General features: G+C 42.4%; 1 protein-coding gene across 2 annotated transcripts; it reads left to right on the forward strand.

Annotated features, from left to right (window-relative positions):
- The first annotated feature begins 298 nt into the window (after positions 1–298).
- Positions 299–27422, forward strand: LOC139661623 (clathrin heavy chain 1-like). Of its 2 annotated transcripts, none has more exons than XM_071540132.1 (32): positions 299–646; positions 1730–1955; positions 4281–4549; positions 5933–6094; positions 7236–7349; positions 7674–7847; positions 9708–9905; positions 10937–11137; positions 11938–12090; positions 12254–12376; positions 12902–13039; positions 13492–13656; positions 13799–13979; positions 14161–14324; positions 14534–14659; positions 14772–14914; positions 15129–15363; positions 15641–15763; positions 16000–16145; positions 16485–16668; positions 16817–17009; positions 17255–17412; positions 17630–17794; positions 18376–18483; positions 18729–18896; positions 19004–19153; positions 19408–19539; positions 19891–20001; positions 20322–20492; positions 20814–21035; positions 25482–25557; positions 25776–27422. In XM_071540132.1, exons 1-32 carry the CDS (start codon positions 605–607, stop codon positions 25904–25906), a joined length of 5052 nt encoding a protein of 1683 aa, XP_071396233.1. In that variant the 5' UTR covers positions 299–604; the 3' UTR covers positions 25907–27422. The 2 variants fall into 2 exon arrangements, with proteins under 2 accessions (XP_071396233.1, XP_071396232.1); XM_071540131.1 differs by having other exon boundaries at positions 1730–1937.
- Positions 27423–27717: the final 295 nt, after the last annotated feature.

Consider the following 27717-nt stretch of genomic DNA (forward strand, 5'->3'; position numbering starts at 1 on the left):
GTATTTTATTTTGAGCAGTGTCTTGTAGCATTATTTTGTCTCTGAAGGGTGAATGGTTGGACTGGACATCCCAATTAGGCTACTACAACGGAACTGACGTACAGGGGCAAATTATTAGTTGGTTTGAGGGATGATGCGGCAAAAGATATAGTCTGCTAATCTGAAAGTAACTAAGACACAGACAAAATGTAGCACCTTTGCTCAAATTTGAAAATTTTAAGTGATTCACAGCACACAGCCGGTCAGAATCGCCGTGTCCTTCCAGAGAGGTCCCCAGATGCTTCCGGATTGGAAAGGTTCTGAGCCGTTTCCGCCGCCATTGCGGATTTTGGACAGAAGATCAGTGCCGTAGCCACTGCTATCCATTGATGCAGTGCCGAAAACACACACGGACGGGGGACACATTTGACATTATTGGTACTAGATTTCGGGAACTCGATTAAAAACGCTCCTTATATCACCCCCATCAGGCTTTTATTTTCTCTGACTGGCTCCGACCTACACCGATACAGTGAGGAGGTCGTAGCTAGCGCGGTGCTACTACCTAGCTAGCTAGCTGTATAGCTAGAATTTCAGGACTCCGGAGAAGCCCAGGAAAATCATCATGGCTCAAATCCTGCCTATCCGCTTCCAGGAGCACCTGCAGGTATGTGGGAAAACATATTTGCTATATAAACCAAGTATTTTCGTGATTCTGTGATTTCCCCACTTAGCAGTTGTTTGACAGCTCGTTAGCTAGCCAAGCTAACATTAAACGTCAACACCCGCAGCAAATGAATGACCTCCCCTCCCCCGTTTAGCCAGCAGCTAACTGTTAGCTATTCAGGCTAGCAATTCGTATTACATTCATCCTACCTAGCTCACTTAACGTTAGCTATCTGTCAACGACGGCCAGGAAGCGAAACGAATTAAATACTTTTGTTGACCTTCAGTGCAGTTCTCACGTTATTGACATGTACGTGGCTACATAGCCATTGCTTAGCTAATATTAAGTTAGCTAGCTAATAGTTATGGTGTGTCGTGAGGTGTCTCACAGTCACGTCACGCTAATCGTATAGTAGATATTCAGTCGTCGACCCGGCTAACGTCAAAGTTTATCGTCAGGATGCCTGTTTTGATGCAGTCAATTGCTTTGTTAGGCCTATGACACTACACTATAACGTTATTATTATACGTCCGTGTGTATCATCATACGATACCCCCCCAAAAAATAATGTGTCAAGTGCAGACTGCCTAGACCCCTTGATATCACACATTAACGTTATGTCACGACAGGCCATTTTGATATAGGCTATGAAGCGAGACACACGATTTCGTTAGCTTTTGTATGTATGAAATACAGCCTCTTTCTCATTCAGCTAAGGTGAACCAGGTGATCCACCCATTATGTCAAAAATGACATCATCATGAACCCTCTCTCTCTCACACACACACACACACACACACAATTTTTTAAAAGGCTTGAGAATGGGATGGGCGTCAGATGAAAGTTCAAATACTACAGCCCACTTTTTGTGTGTAGTGGTTAGAGGTAAATAAAGGGTTACTGTTTAGCCTATACTAAGCATTCAAATTGAGGATGGAAGCCCACGGGGTTATTAGGATGCCTTTTCCATACTATGGCCACGTACCTTGACTCACCTTCTGACTAGAGACGGCACACCAGCTCAATCTGAAACGGTGTTGACCACAAACTGATTCTGAAAAATGTTATCCATTCATATCTCAGCTCCAGAACCTGGGGATCAACCCAGCCAACATTGGATTCAGCACTCTGACCATGGAGTCAGATAAGTTCATCTGCATAAGAGAGAAGGTGGGCGAGCAGGCCCAAGTTGTCATCATTGACATGGCCGACCCCAACACTCCCATCCGCAGACCCATCTCTGCAGACAGCGCCATCATGAACCCTGCAAGCAAAGTTATTGCCCTTAAAGGTAAGCTCTGCCCAGAATGTATGCATATATAGGGCTGTTAGCACAGAATGTCATGTGACACCTAGAAAGCTAAACGTGTAACAATTCAGGTTTTGGCCAGTCACATCCCTCTGTATGTTGCTTTTCTAATGTATCAGGCCATTTGTGTAAATCTTGTGTGTGTTTGTCAGCCAGTTACCTACTTGTCACAGTCTGCTTCTCATTTTGATGTCCATATGCAGGCCAACCCATTTCTGTTTGTTAAAAAAAAAAAGAAATAGTGTAACTCTAATTTGTTCAAATTTTTAAGTACAGGGCATTGATATTACTTCTATGGACAGTAGTCAGTAGCCACAGTAGCATTGCTAGTAGAAATGTCATGCTATCATGAATGCTTTGTCTATTTTGCTTGTTTTTGCTCTTTTTTCATTTCTTACCGCTTTCTTATGTTTGCAGACGGTGAGTTGAATTTTACCTATCATGAGCTGTAAAAGTGTAATCCTGTATGCACTGTGTTGAAATGTCTGCACAGTACTGATGTTAGTTGTAAGGAACGCTTGAATGTGCAATGGTAACACAAGCAGGGCAACTATAGCGGAATAGAGGGGAAAGCTTACACATTGGGAAGCAAGCAAGCACAGACATCTAGGCCCTGGTCTTAACTAAGAACCCATCAATAAACAGCAGGGTAATATGCATTGGACATGCTCTTATGAAGTAGGCCTAATTATCATAAGGATAGTTTGCCATAGGCCTATGATGTTGTATGTACTGTAGACAACTAAAGCATTTTCAGTTATTGCCAGTGTTTTTCAGACGTTGTGGGCTTATTATCTAGCAAGGACTGACATGGCTTATAGGTTTTCGGCGATTGTGTACAGGATATTGGTTTGGAAAAATTATTTGAAATTGGGACATACTACCAGAGTATCACTCTTGTACATAATATATTTTGGTCAGATTTACTGACCATGCACATTACCTCACAGGATTAGGCTTGAGTGGCTTACCAAAGTTAAGCTTCAGTATGTGTTGTTTATCAAATTGTATTTAAAGTGCAATTCAAACAGAGAAGCTGGTTGAATGACACCATTTGTATTTGGTCAGTAGTGCAATTTTTTTTATACCTGTTCCCACTGTATTTGTGCTGTAGCCTAATTGTTGTGGTGGTAATTTCTCACTTTAGAGTAATTAAATGTCTTTTTTCACTGTCTTTGTTTTACTATAGGCTGTGCATTTTTCAACTTAGCGTAATTAGTGTACACACAATAGGAGTAAAGAATTTGTTAGAAATGTCACTATGCCTCACAATTTTTAATATGAAGATGAGCTGTATTTATTTATTTATTTTAAATCACAGTTAATCGTAGGGTGTAGTTTAGTTGAGAGAGAGAGAGAGAGAGAGAGAGAGAGGGAGGCTTGCTTGGGCCTGACTGAACCCAAAAGATATGTGTTGTGGCCCAAAGGATTGGAGTCTCTTTCCTCCAATGAGCCTGAATTGGGGGGAAAAAACAGAATGGGCGTGAGTGCATCCCTCCAACAACCTTCCCATCATTACATCTGTTTGTGTGCTTTGTGGTCTTCTGTTGCTAATCTGCATTCAGAACCAACCCAAACTCCCACATCCCTTATTTTAGGATTAACATATTTTGCCGTGAATCCCTTAAGAGCTGTGATCACATGCCTGAAGTTTCATTTCTCTAGTAGGTGGTGCGGGGTGGAGGTGGAGGGCTGGTCATGGGCCTTAAAGCCTCATTTTGAATTGCATTGGGCTGCATGTTTTGCTGCAGATGTGGGTTCCTACTTGATCTGGTTTTGGGTTACAAAAATCACTAGAGCATTGTACCACTTAACCAAAACAGCCAGGAAAGCCATTTTGATCCAGTTGAGAAGCTTGGATAAGCCTGGTAAAAGTAGTCATGCCATTGACTCTCTTGAGTTTATCTTATTAGAAATCTATTTTTTCTGTTTTGGGAAATGGCAAGTTCAAGTTCTCAGTTCACCTAATCACAAAGGGTTTGCATATTCAGCCTCAGCTGAATGTGTTCCTCCTGCACAGTTTTTTGCATCAGACCTAACTGAATGCAGATCCTGCCACTTAATTTGTTGCCCATTTGTTGGTCTTGCCCCTCTGTATTGCAACTGGTGCTGGCTTGTTGTATGGTCCTTTTGGTGTTACTTACACCAAACCCTGCCTACCAACATTTCTCCAACAAGTGGAATTTGGTATTCCCTATTCATTTATTCCCAAAGCCTGTTGTGGTTTGTGTGTGGTAGTCGTAGTGACTAGATAGATATCAGCTTTTTTAGTCAAAGCGTGCCTCTGGATCATTGTACATTAACCTTGGCTCTGAACATTTTCAGCGGCAAAGACCCTGCAGATCTTCAACATTGAGATGAAGAGCAAGATGAAGGCCCACACGATGACAGATGACGTGACCTTCTGGAAGTGGATCTCCCTCAACACTGTTGCCCTGGTCACAGACAACGCGGTCTACCATTGGAGCATGGAGGGAGACTCCCAGCCAATCAAAGTCTTTGACCGCCACTCCAGCCTGGCTGGCTGTCAGATCATCAACTACCGCACTGACGCTAAACAGAAATGGCTGCTACTCATTGGCATTTCAGCACAGGTAGTTAAGCTAACTAACTAGCAATGCAAACTAATTTGCGTTACTGTTTGCCACTTAGCTCATTACTACATTTTACAAAAGGTGGTCTATGTAAGGTTTCTCTCTTTAACGCTAACCCACTGGAGCTGCTTGCTTCTCCATGGTAACTTCCGTTTTGGTCACATAGGTTAAAGCGCTTATTATACCACACTGGGACCTTCCAGAGAATTGATAATATAACAAACAGTTCAATATCACCGAACTACAGTATTATTAATCGTTGAGTATCTATGATTGTGCATCCCTAATATCTACCATTTGTAGTAACACCCAATCTCAGAAATGTATCTATGGCACATCCTCTAGATTTTAGAGGAATAAAGAATATATTTTTTAATGATGAATTCAGGTAATGTTTTTTTTTTTTGCCAAAATGAACATTTTGCATCAGTATAGTGTTCAACCTTTATTTTTTTTCCATCAAATTTAAGAAACACAAGAATCTACCTCACTTTTAGTTTCAAGAATCTCAACGCTCAAAGGTACAATCTCGAATTTGTCAATGACTGCCTTTTATTTGTGTGTATTCATATATGTTCTTGGAAGATATTTATTGTAGGTGGAAAGAGAAGCTTTTAAGAATTTTCAAAACATAATTAGCTCATCATAACTTAACAGATCTGTTTTACATTTGGCCCTTGTATCAAAAGCTCAGACAGTGATCTGCCGAGTGGAAAAAAAAACTTCAATAAATCACTATGTAAACAAAGCCAATAGTGGGGTGACACTGTTCCAGCAGGAGACACCACACTGCTGCTATCCATGACTTGTAACATCACTACTCTATTGATGCCACCATTTTGACTCCCAAGAACAACTACCAATTAAAATGCATGTCATGTGTTGTGCTGTCAGTTGTAATAATCATGTAGAAATGAAGGCAAATTCTGTGAAATTTTGTCATTTTCCGACTGACAGAAAAATGTGACATGGTAGCAACAATTTATGAACGTACCATTTTCTTACCTGCCCAGTAATAATTTTTCTAACCCAGCATTAAGTGTAACCGAAATGCAGCTGTACTTTTGTACGTCTTGAAGGGTTTCACCGGAATACAGAGGCGGGTTGTGAATGAGAGGTAGCAGGTTATGTAGGTACCATGAAACGATGGATTGGGAAGTTTATCTGCAGACTTTAGTGGTGTTGATGGCAGATAGTAAAGGTCACAGGACTTCAGTAAAATATCTGTCCTTGTCTTCTGAAGTCAGGTGAAACATTTGCTTGTTCATGGTTTCTTGTTCTGTAGTCTGTGGTTATAATCACAAAACACTGATCTTACTGCAAGTCATGGATAGCTTGAGCCTTTCCTATGGGCTTATGGGCTTTCTCTCCTCTTTTCTCTAGCAAAACCGTGTTGTCGGAGCCATGCAGCTATACTCTGTGGACAGGAAGGTGTCTCAGCCCATCGAGGGCCACGCCGCCGGCTTCGCCCAGTTCAAGATGGAGGGCAACACTGAAGAGTCAACTCTGTTCTGCTTTGCCGTGCGTGGACAGGCGGGAGGAAAAGTATGACTCATTGGCACCACAATGTCTCAGATTTAGCACTGCAATAATAAAGAGCTAGGGATAGAACCCAGATGAAGAGTGGAAATGGGAGTAGAGGTCGCTTCTGAGATTGTCACAATGTCTGCGATAATGAGACTTCAAGCCCAGGCAGAATTTTCTTTTTAGTTTAGAGTTTTGAGTAATGAGTTCCCATGATCAAGCTAAAATGCAGTCCTAGGTTATCATATTACCAGATTTCACTGCCTGAGATGGTCAAAAGAACGTTTTAGAGACAGTCATATTTCTGTACGTGTATGTAGTCAAAATTATGGTTAAAAAAAGAAATCCAACCATCTCAGGCAATGCAAATTGATGTTACAGGATTGTATTGTTCTTTATCCTAATATCATGAAACCCCAAACTTGTAAAACATTAAAAATCTGGAATAGGGGTGAAATGATTCCTCGAGTTACTCAAGATATTTGAATCCAAACAATCCTTGATTAATATTTTCCTGCTGGAGTCTTTGTCTTCATCTTTTTACTGTTTTTTTGGTGTATGTGTCAAACATGCCTACGTGCATATTCACAGCCTGCCTGCACAGCACTGGCTACCTTTTCTTTTCTTGTTTTGATTAAAAGGACAGCATGCAGGATATTAATGGTGCACTGGGCATTAACAGTTCATTTAAACTTCAACTCCAATCAGCTTTTCAATAGTTGTACACAAACAGCATAAGTCAGAACTGGAGCAGAGTGTTACCAAAGCTTTCCTAAACTGATGTACAACACATGTCCAGTTCTAACTCCGAAAGTCTTTTTATTTCTATTTATTTTTGTTGTATTTTCTTATCTCTAAACATGTTATTACACTTATGTGAGGAAATATCTTTGTTGAGCACAAACTCGGAATGAGCTACAAACAGGCTATAGCTGCATAGTTAATTTTGTCAGTACAACTTAAAAAATAGTTACTCAATTAATCGTCAAAATATTCCACAATAATCCAAAATTGCCGCCCTAATCTTGGATTGTAGGACAACAATGTCTTTTGCAGGATAAAAATCTTAAATTTCAATATTTGAAGTCCCCTTGGCTGAAGGAGAAGAGACCTGTGCATCCTAACTCTTTTTCTCCTTTTGTCTGAATGTCTTTGCTTCTAGCTGCACATCATTGAAGTGGGGACTCCACCAACTGGAAACCAACCGTTTCCAAAGAAAGCTGTGGATGTTTTCTTTCCCCCAGAAGCCCAGAATGACTTCCCTGTTGCCATGCAGGTACAAGAACTTGTAGTCCGACACGTCTGTGTTCTCTGAACATGGCGTTATGGTTAAGGTTCCTTTCACCTCATCTTCCCTATCATAGCCTTGACATTGTTTAATCTCCATTGTCTAGTCTGTCTCCATCTTTATGATTTCTGTTCCCTGAGTATGCTTAAAAATATTAATAATTATGAGAGATCAGGCCCCTGAAAGTAGTGCACCGCCTGCTGAGCAATTTGGGGTTCGGCCTCTTGCTCAGGGGCATTGTGACAGTGATCTAACTATTTGCTTATTAGTTAGCTTCTCTAATCATTTTCCTCATACCCATACATCTTTTAGATCAGTTCCAAGCAAGATGTGGTCTTTCTCATCACCAAATATGGCTACATCCACCTGTATGACCTAGAGACCGGAACCTGTATCTACATGAACAGGATCAGCGGGGAGACCATCTTCGTCACTGCCCCCCATGAGCCTACTGCTGGCATCATCGGGGTCAACAGGAAAGGACAGGTACTGTACATTAAAGTGTGTATGTATGTGTGTGTGTATACACTGGCCCTCCATTTATCATATCATCTCAAAGAGCACACCGAAATTCAAGTGTTGAGATGGGTCTTACAAGGCAATTGTGTTTCAGTCATCCATGAGACCATAATTAATTATTCTTGATTATTAGGTGTAATGAGATACTGCTAGGTTGGCAAATTAATTTCCTGTCCAAAAAGCTGTCATTTGTGAGTGAAATTTGAATGATAAAATTTACATAATATTGACATGTGAAATCAGGGCGCAATGAAGGGACAATGAGTTCTAAACTGATATAGATTCTATCCGGAGTTAATTCACAACATGTGTTTCTTAAATTTCTTGAAAGATTAGGGTTGGTGTTTTGTTTTAAATTCGCAAAACAGAAGATAAGAGTAAATCACTGGGTGACTCTTGCCTTTTACTGAGGCGAATCCAAATGTCTTCCAAAAATCGCTTCTTAAATTAGGAGGAGCAGTGATCTCCTCATCAGGCTGAGTGGTTTCTGCCATGATGCTGTTGGTAAACAAGTGTATGCTAACAACAGACATGCAGGCTCATAGAAGAGCATCAAAATTACTGTTTTTGACGCAGGTTGGGACTCATTATTATGAATTTTTGATTTGACTGAAATTTGAATAATGAAATTCGTTCTGACAGCCTTGGTCCAAAGTAAACAAGTCTGTAAGTAGAGATAGTTCAGCTCTGTGTAGAAATACCTTTGTTACGTCCCCAAAATTATCCAGGGGATGAAGGGAGTAACATATGAAATTAACCCGGGGACAAAGAAGCTGGGAGAACGTAAATATATAAACAAACCAAGGATTTAAAATTAATAAAGAAATTAAATAAAGGTTTACAAAAGACTTTAAACCGCCAACTGAAAACTACCTTCTACGAAATAAAGAAGGCGATAAATAAAATAACACGTAAACAGTTAGTTAAATTAAGACTAAACACAACGCAAACACAACGCTAACAAACACATTCCCTCTAGAAAGGAGCCAAAGTTACCGACCCCGGTACACCACAACTCCTCCTGGTCTTTGATACTCCACACCTGTGCTCACTTACTCATCAATTCACTTATTTGTTCATTGAGTTGATTTCTAAGTCTGTGGCAGTCTGAGACTCGGTATGCGTGTATACATACTATGTTCTAGTCCATCTTAGTCTGCTACTGCTGTCATTTCTGGGTCAGTTGCCTTCCCTGTGGTGCATGTCAGTCTTGCATATCTGTGTGGGTACTTGGTGTCGTCGTGTGACCTTGACTGAGGGAATCCCTGTGACTAGCAGGTTGTAGCGGCACCTCCAGTGTCAAGCAGCAGGTGACAGCCACAGTAGGAGGGCCCAGCTTTGGCAGACAGGCTGGACGTCCTAATCTCCTTACTGCTCTTGGCTCTCACCTCAGAGTCTGGCCCAATACGGGCCAGTGTATTACACACGCACACACATACATACACAAACGCACACACTACACTATACATAACAACATGGGGTAAGCCATCTGTCTAAGATAGGAGTGTGATGAGTCCAATTCTCAGAATGTGATTCACTTAAATCTATTTTTACACTCAAAGGTGTGTAAAAAGAACCCAAAAGAAAATATTTGATTTCACTGTGAATGAAAAGTGCAGTATCCATTAAGACCTGGGTCAAAAAGTAGTTGCAAATAATTCTTAGCATTGCATGGAGTTGGCCACATCAGGACAATACAATTTGGCTCAGGTCTGCGTCCAGTCTCTAACTTCTCTCTGTACCCTTCAGTGTTTTAACACATTTGCATTTTGTGTACTGCAAATCAGTTGTTGGGTTCAAATAATAAAGTGTTGAAAATGTGTCCAGGTGTTGTCAGTGTGCGTGGAGGAGGAAAACATCATTCCCTACATCACCAATGTGCTCCAGAACCCAGACCTGGCTCTGCGCATGGCTGTCCGCAACAACCTGGCCGGCGCTGAGGAGCTGTTCGCCCGCAAGTTTAACACCCTCTTTGCAGCAGGGAACTACTCAGAGGCTGCCAAGGTGGCCGCCAATGCACCCAAGGTACTGCCAGCGCACCAACCTGCACTCCAGAGCACCCAAACAACGTGACATTGCTCACAGTTCCGCTAATACAAGCTCAGACTGTGCAGACTAAGCAGATGTCTACAGCTTAGTACAACAATAAAGCAATACATCACACTTGGATTTAGTTAGTTAGATGTAAAAAAAAAAAAAAACCTTTACGATTATACAGGCCTTCTTATACAGGATTTACTATTGCAATGAGAAAAAGAGGTCCCATGTACACCAAAAACAGTTGAAAAGCCTGTAAGAGAGGGTGAAAACATTGACCAATGTGTTTCAGCATCATAGCGGTCATCAAGATCCCTATTGGAAAGTGTTGGTCAATGTTTAAACCTCCTATTATGTACAGCCAATAGAATCAAGGCTTTTTACCTTTTTAGATTCGTTGGGTCCTTCTTTTTAATGGCTGTTGAAAACCTTTGAAAGAGCACCCAACATTTGTAACTTTACCATGAAATAAAGTAGCAATCCAGCTTTCTCTCTTCACATTTTTACCATGGTGGGGAGTAGAGGTGTTTGTCAGACAGTTAAGCGTGAGACTTAGTGTTACAGTCTTCTATACCTGGACGGGGTACATAAGGGTTAATTCGGTGGAAAGTCTAATACATGTATACATATACTGCATATAGATATATATTTTCTCCAATCTAAATTACCTTGATATTTGCTAATTTAAAGACAGTCAGGGTTGCGCAAGATACTCAGTGTTTCCCACAGCACTTGACAAGCATAAACAGTTTATCTGCCTTGATAAAGAAAACACTGCACTGCCTTCCTCCCTGCATTTACCATTTACTTTGTTAAACTGCAAGTAAGGTTATACAAATTTGACTTTTCAAACGTAACTTTTAATTATAAATCTTATGTTCACTACAATTACTAATATTCATGTGACTTAATGTAATTGTTCATCACCACAAAGGACAACGAAACAACGTCACTTCTTACCCCTCCCCCTTTTCCACTCACTGACTCATTTTCTCCATCCATTCATCTTTCTTATCTAGGGCATCCTGCGTACCCCGGACACCATCCGTCGGTTCCAGAGTGTGCCAGCCCAGCCAGGCCAGACGTCCCCCTTGCTCCAGTACTTTGGCATCCTGCTGGACCAGGGCCAGCTCAACAAGTTTGAGTCTCTGGAGCTGTGCAGGCCCGTCCTCCAGCAGGGCCGCAAGCAGCTGCTGGAGAAGTGGCTCAAAGAGGACAAGGCAAGTGACCAGAGGGTGGTTCGCAGTTTTGCTGCTACAGCAACATACACAGGAAAACACGTAAAACTTGGGGGATTTTCAGTTATTTCCACTAATCTCATTTTTTCTCCCATGCTCTGAAACTTTTGTCTTCAGACATACATCTGCTCCTTGGTGCGGGAGTTGCTTACTCTAAGCACCCTACATATTAAAAGTATCATTCCAAAGCAAGAAAGCCATCATTTTTGAAAGAATTGATACCTTCTCTTGCAAGATGATTGCTGACATGACAGTAACTTAATAATAATACAAATAATTATGGGTTATGATTATAGTTAAGAGCCATCTTAAGACTTTTGCTTTCAAAATAGTTGTGTTTTTGAGCATAAAATCATCTGTGTTTCTGAAGTATTGACCAATGAATTTCAGGTGGCAACATTTTTCCAAAATAGATATACAGGGGCTGTGGATTCCTTGCTGATATGCTGCCTCCCTCCCATATGATTCCTAAAATTTCAGGCAGTACATTTTAAAAAGACAGTCCCAATTTCCCCACAGGGATCATTAAAGTTTCATCTTGATTTATCTTAGAGGATAATGAAACAGATCATGGATTATTTATGGCTAACCAAATGAAAATTGTAGCTTTTTGCAGAGAGATAGCTCTACATCAAAAGGGAATATTGTCTCAACACAACTAATCTGGTGACAATCTTATTATTCTAGGTTACGTCAAACAGAAAGGCTTTTTAGGAGGTGCTGAAGCCAAGTGCTGTGGATTTGATTGGATTGTGTGTGTGTTTGTCTATGCGTCTCTACAGCTGGAGTGCTCAGAGGAGCTTGGAGACTTGGTGAAGTCTGTGGATCCCACTCTGGCCCTCAGCGTCTACCTCAGAGCCAACGTCCCCAACAAGGTCATCCAGTGCTTCGCAGAGACCGGCCAGTTCCAGAAGATCGTCCTCTATGCCAAGAAGGTTTGTGGCGACGCTTCATCGGATGTTATCGCATGATGTCACATGATATGAAGAAGAGACATGATATGAAGAAGAGATATGAAGGAGAAGAGAATTTGATCTTCTGACATATTGTGGGTGCAAAAAAGAAAAAAGGTAATATAAAAATCTGTCCCCTCTGTAGGTGGGCTACACTCCAGACTGGATCTTTCTGCTAAGGAACGTGATGAGGATCAGCCCCGAGCAGGGTCTGCAGTTCTCCCAGATGCTGGTTCAGGATGAGGAGCCACTTGCTGACATCACACAGGTCAGATGGAACACCTTTACCATGTGTTCACACCACAAGAAACACCACAAGTCCTTTAATTTTCCATGACCAGAGACTAGTCGGCTGATGTTGACCGCATAAAGGTTGGCTGCAGCAAAATCTTTAGTTGTAGCTGTATGTCCCACCTATCACTGCAACGCTATTGCTGTTAGGATGAGCAATCAGCTAGCTCAGATTGGCCACAAATGGACAGTACTGGCAATGTGATTCCTAGTGTCTGCACACAGAGTTACAGATGTAGCTATTTGCGGCTCCTAACTGGAAAGAAAAATGGTACTTATGCAGGAAGGCAGAATTCTGCAGTGGCTACTAGTCTACATTCAACACCCAACCAGTAAATAAAAATTTGTTCTTGTTTGCTAACAAAAAAAACCAACTTAAACTTACATTTTGTTCTGGTGGTTTGACACATCTGATTGCTCTGATAGTCTTTTTTTGCAGTTAATTTTCAGCAGTATAATTAGCAGGACCTGTCGTAATTTTTTTCCCTCTGTGTGTCTCCAGATTGTTGATGTGTTTATGGAGTACAACCTGATCCAGCAGTGTACGTCTTTCCTGCTGGACGCCCTGAAGAACAACAGACCCATGGAGGGACCACTGCAGACACGCCTGCTGGAAATGAATTTGGTCCACGCACCGCAGGTACACAAATACACGGATACATCAGGCCTGAATCAATTACGATTCACAAATAATTCTTAGCTTTTGTTATAACCTTCATGGAGTACTAGATGGTGGAGTTTACCTCATCATCACAAACCCCTGCTATCTAATGCCTAAGTAAAACAAACCATTTGACTCAAGACTTGTGTGCACACCCATATACACACCATCATCAATCCCTATACATCATATTTAATTACACATTCAACATTCAACCAGAAGATTATGAATTCATCAGGCCTACGACTTACACATTCCCTCTTTTATCTTTTACATCACAATTTTTTAAAGTAACCATTTGGGTTGTGTTTATATTCTAAAAACTGTATTATTGCCTTTTCCCATCCCCAAATGCCTAATTTTCCGCCACCATCTGTTGCAAAGTCTCGATCGTTATTTAAAAGTCTTTGTCACTGTGTCATGTTTCACAGGTGGCAGATGCCATCCTGGGCAACCAGATGTTCACCCACTACGATCGTGCCCATGTGGCCCAGCTGTGTGAAAAGGCCGGCCTCCTGCAGAGGGCGCTGGAGCACTACACCGACCTGTACGACATCAAGCGTGCTGTGGTGCACACACACCTCCTCAACCCAGAGGTACAGCACGGGCCCAGGAATAGTACAAGAAATACTAACATTCTATTCTTTATGGTGGCTATGGGGTTGTCTTTGTGCTTACCCTATTGCTTTCTTATTTCTTATTTTCTTATTGCTGATTGTATGCTTTCCTTCCCTCCAGTGGTTGGTGAATTTCTTTGGCTCCTTATCAGTGGAGGACTCTCTGGAGTGTCTGAGGGCCATGCTGTCGGCCAACATCCGCCAGAACCTGCAGATCTGCGTCCAGGTGGCCTCCAAGTACCACGAGCAGCTCTCCACTCAGTCCCTCACTGAGCTCTTTGAGTCCTTCAAGAGCTTTGAGGGTAAGCTGGGAGTGCCATTCCTGTTTATTGGTTGTATAATATAATAATTATTATTATTTACCTTTTTCCTTCCCAAGCCTTTTCCCTTATCCACCAGCCGCAGTTATAAAAGCAGGAAGAGATTCAGACACCTTTTAATTTAATTTACAGTTAATTCATTTTACGTGTTTTTCTCTTCCAGGTCTGTTCTACTTCTTGGGTTCCATTGTGAACTTCAGCCAGGACCCAGAGGTCCACTTCAAGTATATCCAGGCTGCCTGCAAGACGGGCCAGATTAAAGAGGTGGAGAGGATCTGCCGCGAGAGCAACTGCTACGACCCTGAACGTGTAAAGAACTTCCTCAAGGTGAGGAAATACAGCTGCACACTCGTAACCCCAAACAGAGCAAACCTTTATTACCACATTACACAACAGCAACCCAGTAATTTCTGTGGAGTGGACCAGTTGCAAAGTGACATGGCATTTAGGTGTAGTGGAAAAAATTATTTTAGATTATTATTCAGCAAAGATTTTTTTATTGGCCAATACCAATGTTATATATTTTCTCTCTACAGGAAGCCAAGCTGACTGACCAACTGCCTCTGATCATTGTGTGTGACCGCTTTGATTTTGTCCATGATCTGGTCCTGTACCTGTACCGCAACAGCCTGCAGAAGTACATTGAGATCTACGTGCAGAAGGTAGATAACAGCCCTCCTTCATAGCATGATGGTACTTGGAAAAGTACTCTGTTGTGAAACAGTCCTTATCTGAATGAGGAATATGCCATAACTGAACGATTGTTTATTCTAGGTGAACCCCAGCCGCTTGCCAGTAGTCATAGGAGGGCTGCTGGATGTGGATTGTGCTGAAGATGTGATTAAGAACCTGATCATGGTGGTGAGAGGGCAGTTCTCTACTGACGAACTGGTCGCTGAAGTGGAGAAGAGAAACCGGTAAGATGACAGGGACTAATAAAACTGCACAGCAACAGTGGAATCACACAGTCAGCACTTTGCAACGTGTTGAAACTGTTATAAGAATATAGATTATTACAGCCATTTTCTGCTCATTGAGTAATAGGTTTGCAGTTGTTTTTCTCACCAAACCTTACATGAAGGGATTCAAAGACTGTGGTGCGCAAACCTTACTGTGTGTGTGCTTCTCCAGACTGAAGCTGCTGCTGCCCTGGCTAGAGGCTCGTATTCATGAAGGCTGTGAGGAGCCTGCCACCCACAACGCCCTGGCCAAGATCTACATCGACAGCAACAACAACCCCGAGCGCTTCCTGAGGGAGAACCCCTACTACGACAGCCGCGTGGTGGGCAAGTACTGTGAGAAGAGAGACCCCCACCTGGCCTGCGTGGCCTACGAAAGAGGACAGTGTGACCAGGAGCTGATTAATGTGAGTTTGGAATGGCATCATACTGGAGATGAGGGCAGAAATATTAACAGTTCTCATAAGCTACAATTACATGTTTATGACAAATGCAATAGGTTGCAACTCTAGTATGGGACCGACTGTGTGAGGCATGACGCACACATTTTGCTTTCTTCTGTTTTTTTAATCATTCTAATGTATGTACACTACTCTTCTGGTATTGCTGCTAAAATAATGTGTGCAACTTGCTTTTCCATTTTTGTTGCCCAATATGTTGACAGTTTTGTGTATAATACTGCAGGTGTGCAATGAGAACTCCCTGTTCAAGAGTCTGTCCCGCTACCTGGTGCGTCGCAAGAACCCTGAGCTGTGGGCCAGCGTGCTGCTGGAGACCAATCCCTACAGAAGACCGCTCATCGACCAGGTACGACCTCTTTCCTCCTTCCTCAGTTAGATCACCTGAACTTTGATTACTTAGATCATCTGTTTGTGCTTTCATGATATTATTTTTTTACGGCTATGTTGGCATACTCTTTGAATACTTGATCAACTTTTCCAAAAATGCAGGCCTATTAAGTTGTAATCTAGGTTACGTTTTCCTATATGTTATTTACAACATCAGATGAGGTACATCTAACCTGGTCTTTCTCTCCGCTGTAGGTTGTCCAGACAGCCTTGTCAGAAACCCAAGATCCAGAGGAGGTGTCTGTCACAGTCAAGGCCTTCATGACCGCTGACCTGCCCAACGAGCTCATCGAGCTTCTGGAGAAGATCGTCCTGGATAACTCTGTCTTCAGCGAGCACAGGTGAAAGAAAGAGGCCTTTATGGCTTAATATAACTGAATCTAAAAGAAATGTTTGCAAAAATTGGTAAGCAGTGTTTTTTGATGCGCAGCAGCAATGATGCAATCCTCCAGTTCAGGCATTCAGCCAGTAGTTGAAAGGTTTGGAGTGAACCAGTCCATTGTTTTGTGTTATTGTGTCACTTTTCCTTTTTGTAGTTTTTGGAATTAAGACCACCCTCAGCAACACTTACATAAAACCTCAAGTTTTGTCTTTGAAAGTGCACAAGAACTTTTATTTGACTTATTTTACTCTTTGACCAGTGCTCACTGAGACCCTCCTTTCCTGTGTTTTCATTTCAGAAACCTCCAGAACCTGCTGATCCTGACGGCCATCAAGGCCGATCGGACCCGTGTCATGGAGTACATCAACCGACTGGACAACTACGACGCCCCAGACATTGCTAACATCGCCATTAGCAATGAGCTCTTCGAGGAGGCCTTTGCCATCTTCAGGAAATTTGATGTCAACACCTCTGCTGTGCAGGTCAGTGGGTAGCTGGTTGACTCAGTTTTACAGTTTGAACCCAAGCTAGTTCTTAGGATCCTTGACCTAAATGTTGATTTAATGGCCCTCAAAATTGTTTTCTCATTGTTGCCGTAATGTGATCTGAACTTTCTCTCACTGTGTCCAGGTGCTGATCGAGCACATTGGTAACTTGGACCGGGCTTATGAGTTTGCTGAGCGCTGCAATGAGCCCCCGGTGTGGAGTCAGCTGGCGAAGGCCCAGCTTCAGAAGGGCCTGGTCAAGGAGGCCATTGACTCTTACATCAAGGCTGATGACCCCTCTGCTTACATGGAGGTGGGACAAGCTGCTGCCCAGAGCGGTAAGATGATCCTTATGCATCATATTCATTTATTGGATGCTTTATAGTATCACATGTTGATCTGAAGATATAGAAATCCTGTAAAACTAATTTTAAGGAACTGCTAACTTCAGTCACCCCAGCCAAATATTGTGTTATTATTTTGCTTGATTGCTTTGTGTTATTAAGTGGAGACTCTTTCACAATATTTCGGTAAAGATAGGTTGATGTGCTTTTGAAACTGATCTGAGTCGTGCTGTGTGCAGGTAACTGGGAGGACCTGGTGAAGTTCCTGCAGATGGCTCGTAAGAAGGCACGCGAGTCCTACGTTGAAACAGAGCTGATCTTCGCCCTGGCCAAGACCAACCGCCTGGCTGAGCTGGAGGAGTTCATCAACGGACCAAATAACGCTCACATCCAACAAGTACGTTCTGGGAAGCATGTAGTCTTGGACACACACTCACATACACAGCTGTTGACACTCAATTCTCTGTCCTCTGTCTTCACTATACACATTCAGACAGTTGTTGATTGAAAATAAAGCATCTGTGTTAGTATTAGTATCTCATCATTTTATCTCTCTCTTGTGCGTTCTCTCTCTTCTGCTCTTGCTCTCTCTTGTTCTCTCCCTCCTCCCTCAGGTGGGTGACCGCTGCTACGACGACAAGATGTACGAGGCAGCCAAACTGCTGTACAACAACGTGTCCAACTTCGGCCGCCTGGCCTCCACCCTGGTGCACCTGGGAGAGTACCAGGCAGCCGTGGACGGAGCCCGCAAGGCCAACAGCACCCGCACCTGGAAGGAGGTGAGGCGTGACACAGTTAAACCCATTAAACCGTAAGGAGTAGGTCTAGGCTATATGCTGTGTAGACTTGGTGTGGTCTTACGAAGGAATATTTTTGTCTTGGATGCTAGCAGGGATGTGAATTTTCTTTACAGGCTGTCTCTGGATATTTTTGGACATGCAACTTTCATTAATTTCTAATTGCAGATTAATCTTTCCCTGTTTTTTGGTGTTTCTAATCGCATTCCTAACGTAGGCTATTTAGAGATTTTCTATCTTTTTATATTGACCACTGTGACACTAGCTTTGCATCACATTTCAGACAACAATCACTGTCAGCAGCCAAGGTTTATCACGTGGATTTTGAAGCCAGCCATATCAGGTCCATGCCTAGAAACGGTGTAATGGTTAAGTCCCATGTTCTTGGAAACACATGTAGCGCTGCTGGCCCTGGACTGAATTCAGACTGAGCATTCTCTCCTGTTTCTCCCCTACATGGTCTCCCTCTAAGCCTTTCTACAGTCTCAATAAAGAATAAATAGTATTGGACTGACTCTACTCAATAAAGGTAAATTGTTTGACTTCTTCCTCTGCCCCCCTAGGTGTGTTTTGCCTGTGTAGATGGGAAGGAGTTCCGTCTGGCCCAGATGTGCGGCCTGCATATTGTTGTCCACGCCGACGAGCTGGAGGAGCTCATCAACTACTACCAGGTACACAGAATCACTGGGTCCAGTGTAAAGATAACCACTTATCAGTATGCCAAGGCTTAATGGCACCTGCCATTTTTGACATAAGTACTTAGGTCAAGTGGGACTTCCATACATCTTAAAGCTGCCGTGAAATCACTGTCACTGGAAAATAAAAGAATATTTGTTTTTTTTAAAGGTTAAATAACATGTATTTTTTTTGATGGGTTAGTATTTAGTTTCTTTAAGTCTGTGTCTGTATCCCTCAGGACCGTGGTTACTTTGAGGAGCTGATCACCATGCTGGAGGCCGCTCTGGGCCTGGAGCGCGCTCACATGGGTATGTTCACCGAGCTGGCCATCCTCTACTCCAAATTCAAACCCCAGAAGATGAGGGAGCACCTGGAGCTCTTCTGGTCCCGTGTCAACATTCCAAAGGTGGGTAGAGGAAACACAACAGCAGTGTTTTCAATGGAGGCCAGATGTAATATCAATTTTACAAATACACAGGATCTAACCTCTGTGTGTGTGTGTGTGTGTGTCAGGTTCTGAGGGCAGCAGAGCAGGCCCACCTCTGGGCAGAGCTGGTGTTCCTCTACGACAAGTATGAAGAGTACGACAACGCCATCATCACCATGATGAACCACCCAGCTGACGCCTGGAAGGAGGGCCAGTTCAAAGACATTGTCACCAAGGTACAAGGGAGTTTCATCCATCAGGAGTTGCCTTTGTCTTTGGTTTGAATTAGACATGTGCAGCGCTTGAAACTACAACCTGCAAACCTACAAGTCAGATCAGTGATGTCTTTTGTCATTCTTATAATACCCAAATGTTCTTCTACAGTTAACAACTGTGCCATAGCATAATAATGATCTGTTATTCTGTTGGAAATATTTACTATTTAATTGCCTAACTGTCCAACTGAGCATATGTGTATTTGTCATTGTAGGTGGCCAATGTGGAGCTGTACTACAAGGCCGTCCAGTTTTACCTGGAGTTCAAACCGTTGTTACTGAACGACCTGCTCATCGTCCTCTCTCCGAGACTGGACCACACACGTGCTGTCAACTTCTTCAGCAAGGTCCCGTATTGCTTCCCGTAACATTTTTCAAACGGTTACAGTTTTGTAACCAAAATAAGCTACAGTGCATTTATACACACATAACTAGCAATTGGAAAAAATAACAAAAAGGGCACACAAAGCTGAAGAGATAAGTAGTACTTACTTACAAACGAATAAGTGTCAGTGCTTGAAAATCAATTACCCTTTTCTTTCTCTGCTGTTAATGTTGTTTGTTGTTTTTCACTTTTATGTTATCAGCCAAGGCTCATTTGATAGAGAATGAGATGTCAGATTCAGTGACAATGACCTGGTTAACGAATTAATTGAGAATGAAACTGAATTGTTTTTTGTCTCTGATTCTTTCTCCAGGTCAAGCAGCTGCCCTTGGTTAAACCGTACCTGCGGTCGGTGCAGAATCACAACAATAAGTCAGTCAATGAAGCACTTAACAACCTCTTCATCACGGAGGAAGACTATGCGGTATGATACGTTAATGTTCTACAGTATATTTAATATGTATAATATGATACGATTCTTTAGATATCTTGTTTGTTAAAGAGAGAAAAATGGCTGTAAAGATGCATCTGCTAGGGCAAGTGTGTGATAATGGGCAGCGTAAGAAAGGGAAACAGAGGAAGGGTTTCTGGGCAGTTCAATTCACTCTTGGATTCAATACTCCCAGCACAGTACACTAAACAGTTCTTCAGTTCTGTTTAATTTTACCAGCAGGATCAATGTCTTGAAGGACATGTATTTTTCTCTCTATCTTCTAATCTCCTCTTTCCCTGTCTCCTATCTAGGCTCTGCGTACCTCCATCGACGCCTACGACAACTTCGACAACATCTCGCTGGCCCAGGGCCTAGAGAAGCACGAGCTGATCGAGTTCAGGAGGATCGCAGCCTACCTTTTCAAGGGCAACAACCGCTGGAAACAGAGCGTTGAGCTCTGCAAGAAGGACAAGCTCTACAAGGTCCATGGCCACTAAAACAAAGACAAACTTGCACATTCCATATCTTCTAAGGCGTACAAATCACTGCTATTATATTTCAACACAGCAGCCAATTTGGCTGTACTGAGATGAGTGTTGTATCGTAAAATATAGGCGTGGGAGAAAATCGGCTTTGGAGGATACCATCTAGCACCTATGGATCTCTTAATTGTGATCAATATCCTTATGTGTAGGTCTCTGTAGTACACAACGCATACAGTACACTGTTTATGCTTTTACCATTGTGTCACCGTAGATACTCCCCCAATCATCTGACTTGTAATTGCGTCCTTGTCTGTGCAGGATGCCATGCAGTATGCATCGGAGTCCAAGGACACGGAGCTAGCGGAGGAGCTGCTGGCCTGGTTCCTGGAGGAGGACAAGAAGGAGTGCTTCGCCGCCTGTCTATTCACCTGCTACGACCTTCTGCGGCCCGACGTGGTGCTGGAGACCGCCTGGAGGCACAACATCATGGACTTCTCCATGCCGTATTTCATCCAGGTCATGAGGGAGTACCTCAGCAAGGTGGGTTGGCCAGACCTGTAGAGGTAATCAGGTGGCCAGTGTGCATGGAGTGTCAGGACCGGATAATCAGCTTTGTGGGAAGTTTGCTTAAGTTAGAAAGGGTTAATGTGTGTTTATAAGAAGGTCGAGGGGCAAGATGAACTATTGATTACCCAAGAGATCTTTTTTTAGGTTAGGTTAGGTGTTCAGACCTGAGAAATGGTATTCGCAAATAATTCTTAGGGTTGATTTTAATCTGTTTGGAGTCCCAGATGGGCGGGGTTTACCATATCAGACCTATTCGGATGTGCATACAACAGAAACGTATGAAATATTAAATTGACTTCTTTTAAATAATTTTCCTGTGAGTGTTAAAGGTTTCTGGCATTCTTTATATTATGTAACAAACCACCCCACTCTGGTACTCCAAGCAGGTAAAAAAAAAAAATGCTAAAACGTATTTGTAAATACTATTCGACCCATGCCAGTAGGTTTCTATTGGGCAGTCTCACACAGTCCCTCCAGACAGTGATCAAAGCCAAAGCCTCCAACGCTGCCAATTCCTTCCTTCATTCACGCTCATCCTCCTACGCTTCTGTCAATCATGTGTCATCATTGGTGTTTTCCTTTTTGATTTGGGTTTCCATCCATCCAAGCTACTTTTCCATACAAATGTGTTCCAAAAGAGATTCATAACTGCTGTGTTGCTCCTCATGCCACATAATGTCTGTTACATGGCATAAAATACGACCCACTTAAAGCTTCCACAATAGAACTGTTAGACAAGAAGTTGTGATGGCAGCAGACCTGAGTCAAGCAGTAGTTGTAAAAGGATTCTTAGCTTTTATTTAACATGCTTGCAATGCCAGATTGTTGGATTTTACTGGTCAGGTAAGTTGTCAGTCACTAAAAAGTATGCCTAATTGATTTTCATATACTTTTCCTGTGGTTGACTAAATTTACCGGTGCTTATTGTGGCAAACCCCACCGGTTTGGTAGTCCTAAGCAGGTTAAAACAAGGAATTATTTGCTATATGCTATTTGACCCTAGGTCTCTCTTAGTCATCTTCTTAAGTCATTGTTTTATCAATTTACCATTGCACAATGTAGTAGATCTTGAGTCTAAGTCAGACTATATAGTCAATATCCTCATCTGTATTCTAAACATTTTACAGTGTTGTAAACAATCAAAGTTCTGCAGTACCAGAGTAATCTCAAGTCTGCATTTGTATCAAAAGTGGCGTTACTCGCATCTCTCGCTCTTGTGATTTTTCTTCTGTTTTCTGTAAGCGATGATTCCTCTGTTTGTTTGCTCTTTTTCTCTTTCTGTCTCTTTCTATTTTGGGAGACTTCCATTTGTTTTTTCTCCTTAAGTTGCCTTTCTGAATTTCCCTTCCAGGTTGATGCGATTAAGGAAAAGGTGAAAGTTGAATCCATTTTCCAACCATTCTTTTTGACCCCTCCCCCCTGCCCTGTAGCCTGTAGTTTGGAGGAGTAATACTAGCGGAAACTGCATGCCCCTCCCTCCCCCCTCCCCATGTCACTCTGCTGCTTCTGAGTGTACACTCCACACCTCCACTAGACTTCCTACCTACCCACAAGACTCCAGAGTGGGGCTCTCCTACACCCGTCCCGGGACTGCACTGGGCCTGCTGGTGTCTGTGATGGCTCTGTTAACTCTGACTGTCTGTGGATGGAACCAAGGTTTTGACTGAGACTTGTGCAAGGAATGAAGAACTAGTTATTGACATAGACAAAAACACAAGGATTATAGCAAGAACACGTGAAGAATGTTTTGAGAAGTAACTATTCTTTGCCTCCTCTGAATGACTCCAAATATTTGGTGTGTTCCAAACAAATACATAAAAAAAAGTGCTTCCATGTAAAAATTATGTTGCCCCCTTACCATCACAAACTCACACTCACACTCACAAACTGAAATCACATATTTGACAAAGATTATTTTAAACATTTGTTTTTGTTGCCAGTGAGAGTGGATGCATTTTGGCAGTTAGTCATCCAAATATTCTCATGCATATCAATTAGCACAAATGCTAACCGAAACTATGCCTGAAAATCTTTTATGTTTAGTGTCAATATTGTTTTTAATGTATTTGCAACTTTACAATTCAAAAGTTGTCAGATTAAAAGTCAACCAGGATATTTTGTTTATGCACATTAGTTAAAAATCCATTCCTTGTTCAAAGCAGTCAAGAAGCCCCAAGCCTTCCATCAGACACCCCACATCAAGAGCCATTCTGAAACGCTCCCAGTCACCCACTTACACCAGCATGCGCAGCATCTCTCCCGGGGCGTGACTGCAGAGCGCTACTCTGGACAACCACCTGACCTCCTGTGGTCGGGTCCTTCTTCTCTCAGACTTGTAGATAGATACTAATGTCAAACTGTCTGTAACACCACTCAGCTGCAGTCTGCTGCTGGCCATCGCCCATGACTCACCCAGGCATACTTGGTTCTGGTTATTATGAGGAAGCATATAATTTCTCCCTGTGGACATAGTAAAGGGTTTTCAAACTAAAATAACTGATAAATCCTGTCTTTTTATCAGAGAGGAGGCCACATTACATAAGCATATTTGGACGGTGGGCAGTGGCATAGACCGCAGCGCAGTGTAAGACCTACTTTCAGGACTAGAAGACCCATTGCGGCATTTGATGAAGTGACCATTCTTTCAGAGACTTTCTGTTATTTTCTCCATGTCTGTCTATTCTACTGAATTCATCTCAAAGCTGTAAAATAACACATTCTATTTGACAAAATAACATTACTTCCTAATTTTTGAGGGGAGTCTCTTTGCTATTTTTCTTTATGTCCCTGTTTGAGTATTCTTTGCTGCTGTGAAGTGTGGTCTCTTCAGTGACAAGCGACTAGGGTGTGTGGAGAGCATATAACCTGTAGTTTGAGTGTGTTTTCAAAAAAAAAAAAAAAAAAAAAGACGATGTGTAGGGCAACAAGCATGCGTCTCCCCCTCCCTCTGTAGCATTAGCAGCACTCTGGCCAGGCTAGGAGACATCGTTGTTGGCTGTGCCTGCTTCTGGAAGCCTTGGATTGGCTGTACAAAACCATTCCCTCCACCCTCTTTTACACTCCCTCCACTATGGCTCTCTGCTTCTCTGTCTTTCTTCCTCTTGCACTCATTTAACAGAGAAAATAACTAAATTGCCGCTTCAGCATGTCTCTCTTCCCTTCTTTTCAAACGAAACAGCCTGTCTGATCTCGAAACAGCCTGCTTAACCAGATTGACTGACTCAGTAGTTGTAGACCAGCCAGTATGTAGAGAACTGAACCCAAAACTGTAAGAGAAATGGTATCATATGACGTAGTCCGTAACTGATACTTTAAACCTTGAAGCTGCAGGCTATCATAGTTTATGGTTTGTTTTTTTAAGCTTCTTGCTGCCTGCTTAATTCTTTGAATTTTGTCAGTCCTTCCCTTTGTCCTCTGCCAGTCATGGTCTGCCTCTGAGCTGCTTAACACATATCAAAGGAACAAAAAAAAAAAGTTATTTTGGCTGTTTCTTATTTATTTTGAAGTTGATTCTAAGTCTTACTGTATCACAGTATGCTGTGCCTCTTTGTCTTGTGTTAGTATTATAACTAGAAGGCACACCGGCTTGCTGTTACACTGAAAGACAGCCATTCCTTTCACTTACATTTTTAGTTAAATTGATTTATTGATCCTGCAAACATACCCACACGATTTAGAATCAAGTCTCTCCGTTAGCTTTCTATATCTGTTAGTTTTTATAGTTACAGCTGAAAACAATAATCGCCTACTCCCAAACTGGGTCATCACCAAAATCAAATCAATTGTTCCTTGGCCCAAGGCCTATCTGTTCACCAAATGTAATGAAAATCCATTCACAGGTTTTTGAGATATCCTGTTGACAGCCAGACAAACAAACAAACAAACAAAAACATGGCAGAAGTAATGAGTGTTGGTCATGTTGACTCCCTATTTGAACTGCTGAGGGGTTGGTTCTCTACATACTCTACCTTTCCAAGATATGAGAGTAGATCAGTTGGGTGGCTGGAAGGTGGGACCATTATTGCCCAGTAGCTTGTCTTTGTCTCCCTCCCTAATCCCTAATTGGACTCCCTTATGTCCCACGAATAATGGGTTATCTGTCTGTTGGACCGTTACAGCCAAGCTCAGTAGAGTAGCCAATAGCCCTCTAGTTGTAGCTTCCGTTCTGCCTTATAGAGGGCTCCCCTCCCTGTAGCAAGGCCCGCCTCTTGCGGCCTATTTTATTTCAATCTGGACTTTATTCATCTTCGCCTGTCAGGAATGGTCCCATCCGTCAGCCAGTGAAATAACCCAGAGGTCAGTTTTTACAAACCCGGCGTCTCAGCCCTCGCTCTTCAAGAGCCCCCCCCTCCCCTCCCCTCCCTTCCCCATGTTGTTAGTGAGATCTTACGCCATTACTGCTCTCTTGTTTCCCATCAGGTGGACAAACTCGAAGCCTCCGAATCTCTGAGGAAACAGGAGGAGCAGGCCACAGAGTCCCAACCCATCGTTTATGGTAAAAAGATTGTAGTTACAGATGATATTGGCATAGCAATATTATCAAGATTCGGTTCCTTTATGCACGTCCTTTCATAGCTATGTGACAAAGGTCTGAGAACAGTTAAGGGAAACTTGCAGTAGAAGAAAGGGAAAAGGGGTTGTCTGGGTTTTTTTTGAGGACAATGTGATCACAGCCACGGTCATGCTGATATGCTCTCTGTGTATTTGTTGCAGGCACACCCCAGCTCATGCTGACAGCGGGGCCCAACGTGGCCGTGCCTCCTCAGCAGCCCTACGGCTACGGCTACACAGCAGCACCAGGCTACGGCCAGCCGCCACAGCCCGGCTTCGGTTACGGCATGTGAACGTCCGACAGCTGCCCCCCCTCACCTACAACCTGACCCGACCTGACCCAACACCTTCCTTAGTCGGCACCCCTCCATCTGTCTTTCTCTCCTTGTGTTCCTCACCAGCTTCCCATGGTCTTCTACTCACAACAGGGGCTACAAGCAAGCAACAACCCACTCGTTTTAATTCCTATTTTTTTATTATGTTGTCCTGTCCTGAAAAAGTATAACTGCAATGAAGGACTTTTATTTGTATTGTTTGAAAAGAAATTGGACCCACATGTCATGTTTCTTTGTTTTTCACATTCCATATTTATGACTACTTATTTAGAACAGTGTTCTTTATCTTTTTGTGTATGTTTATGTAATGATTTTTTTATTGGTTTGTGCAGAAGTGGACTTGCTAAAGCTCAGCAATGAACCTTTGAAGTAGGTGGAGGAGCATCAGATTTGCACTCTGTCGTGAGAAGAATTTAATGTAGAAAAGCTCTTACTTTTGATGTACTGAACATGTGAACAGCTTACATTGTCTCTTGTTTGTCTGTATAATGCATTTCATCATTGTATATTCTGAGGAGAAAAAAAAGGTTACATATAATATTTGAACATATATTGCCATTTGGATGGCTATAGCTAGCAACACTAAGTAATGATAGTATATTCTGCACAGGCGTGTAGCTTTATCGAGTTTTAAATGCATACAGACGTATGTCAGTGACTGAATGAGGGTGTGTTTGCGTGTGCGTACGAATGTGTGTGTCTGTGTGTGTGACCTAATGGTCTAAATAAGAATTTTAACCCCCCTCTCTGCCTGTACTGGGCTATCCAATCCACCCCGTAGATGTTAGCTCTCCTTCATTGGCTCCATGTATTTAGGTGACCTCTTGTGCCGTGTACAGTGCTTGTGTGAGACTGTGTCTGTGTATGTGCAAGGACGGGACCACGGCTACCAAACCCCCAGGGCCCTTAACCGTACCGTATGTGTGTATTTACTCTGACCCCTCCTCATGCTGAGGTCCGTTGTATGCCAGGTGTCGTGGTGTTTCCCTTGGTCACCATTACTTTTTTGCGTGTACAGATGTGAAAATGATGAATTGAAAACTTTTAGATGGAGACCCTACCTGTCCTCCACCCACTGCCCCGTCCCCGTTTCCTCCTCCGTTAACGCTCAGCGGCAAGAACAAAACAAGGAGGTCAAAGAAGACGGGCTGGTGGAACCTTTGGTGTCCTAATGTCAACTTGATTAGATCCGTAAAACACTCCTGTAGGTTATGTATTTAGATGGTTATGATGAAGAAATTAGATCTCAGTACATCATACAGTTCTTTGTCAAGAATGGTCTGAAATAAAAGCCTGTATTTACCTTGATGTACCTAACTCCCTTACATGCTTTGAGCTGTGTGTGTAAAGTGTCATCCTAACCTTTCCATAAGTTGAATTCCTTTCTGTTGTCATGCATATTAATAGTAAAGGGGATCTGTCACTGATAAATGGAAGAATACAACTTAACTGAAAGGGAAATACTAGCCTAAATAAAAACAAAAAATTGTACCCAGTCTATGTGGAGTGAATCTGTGTGACAGGGAGAGTTTTGAAGATCAAGAAGTCACCTGCACTTGTGTTTCTTTTTGCAATTAGCTTCCACTCAAAGAACCACTCTACTTTTGTCTACTACTCTAAATTGACTAGCTTATATAGTCCAGAAAAAATCAATTGGTGTTCAAAGGATGATAAATGACCCGAAGGTACACAACCTCTACTGTTTTTAACTATGAATGTCTGTAATGCTCTATGAGATTTGAAAACATTAATCCAAACCCAAACCGGAC

Source organism: Centroberyx affinis, unplaced genomic scaffold (assembly GCF_046629955.1).
Source record: "Centroberyx affinis isolate AG114_WGS23_722 - 3 ecotype Tasmania unplaced genomic scaffold, CSIRO-AGI_Caff_v1 ptg003567l_1, whole genome shotgun sequence".
Lineage (NCBI taxonomy): Eukaryota > Metazoa > Chordata > Actinopteri > Beryciformes > Berycidae > Centroberyx > Centroberyx affinis.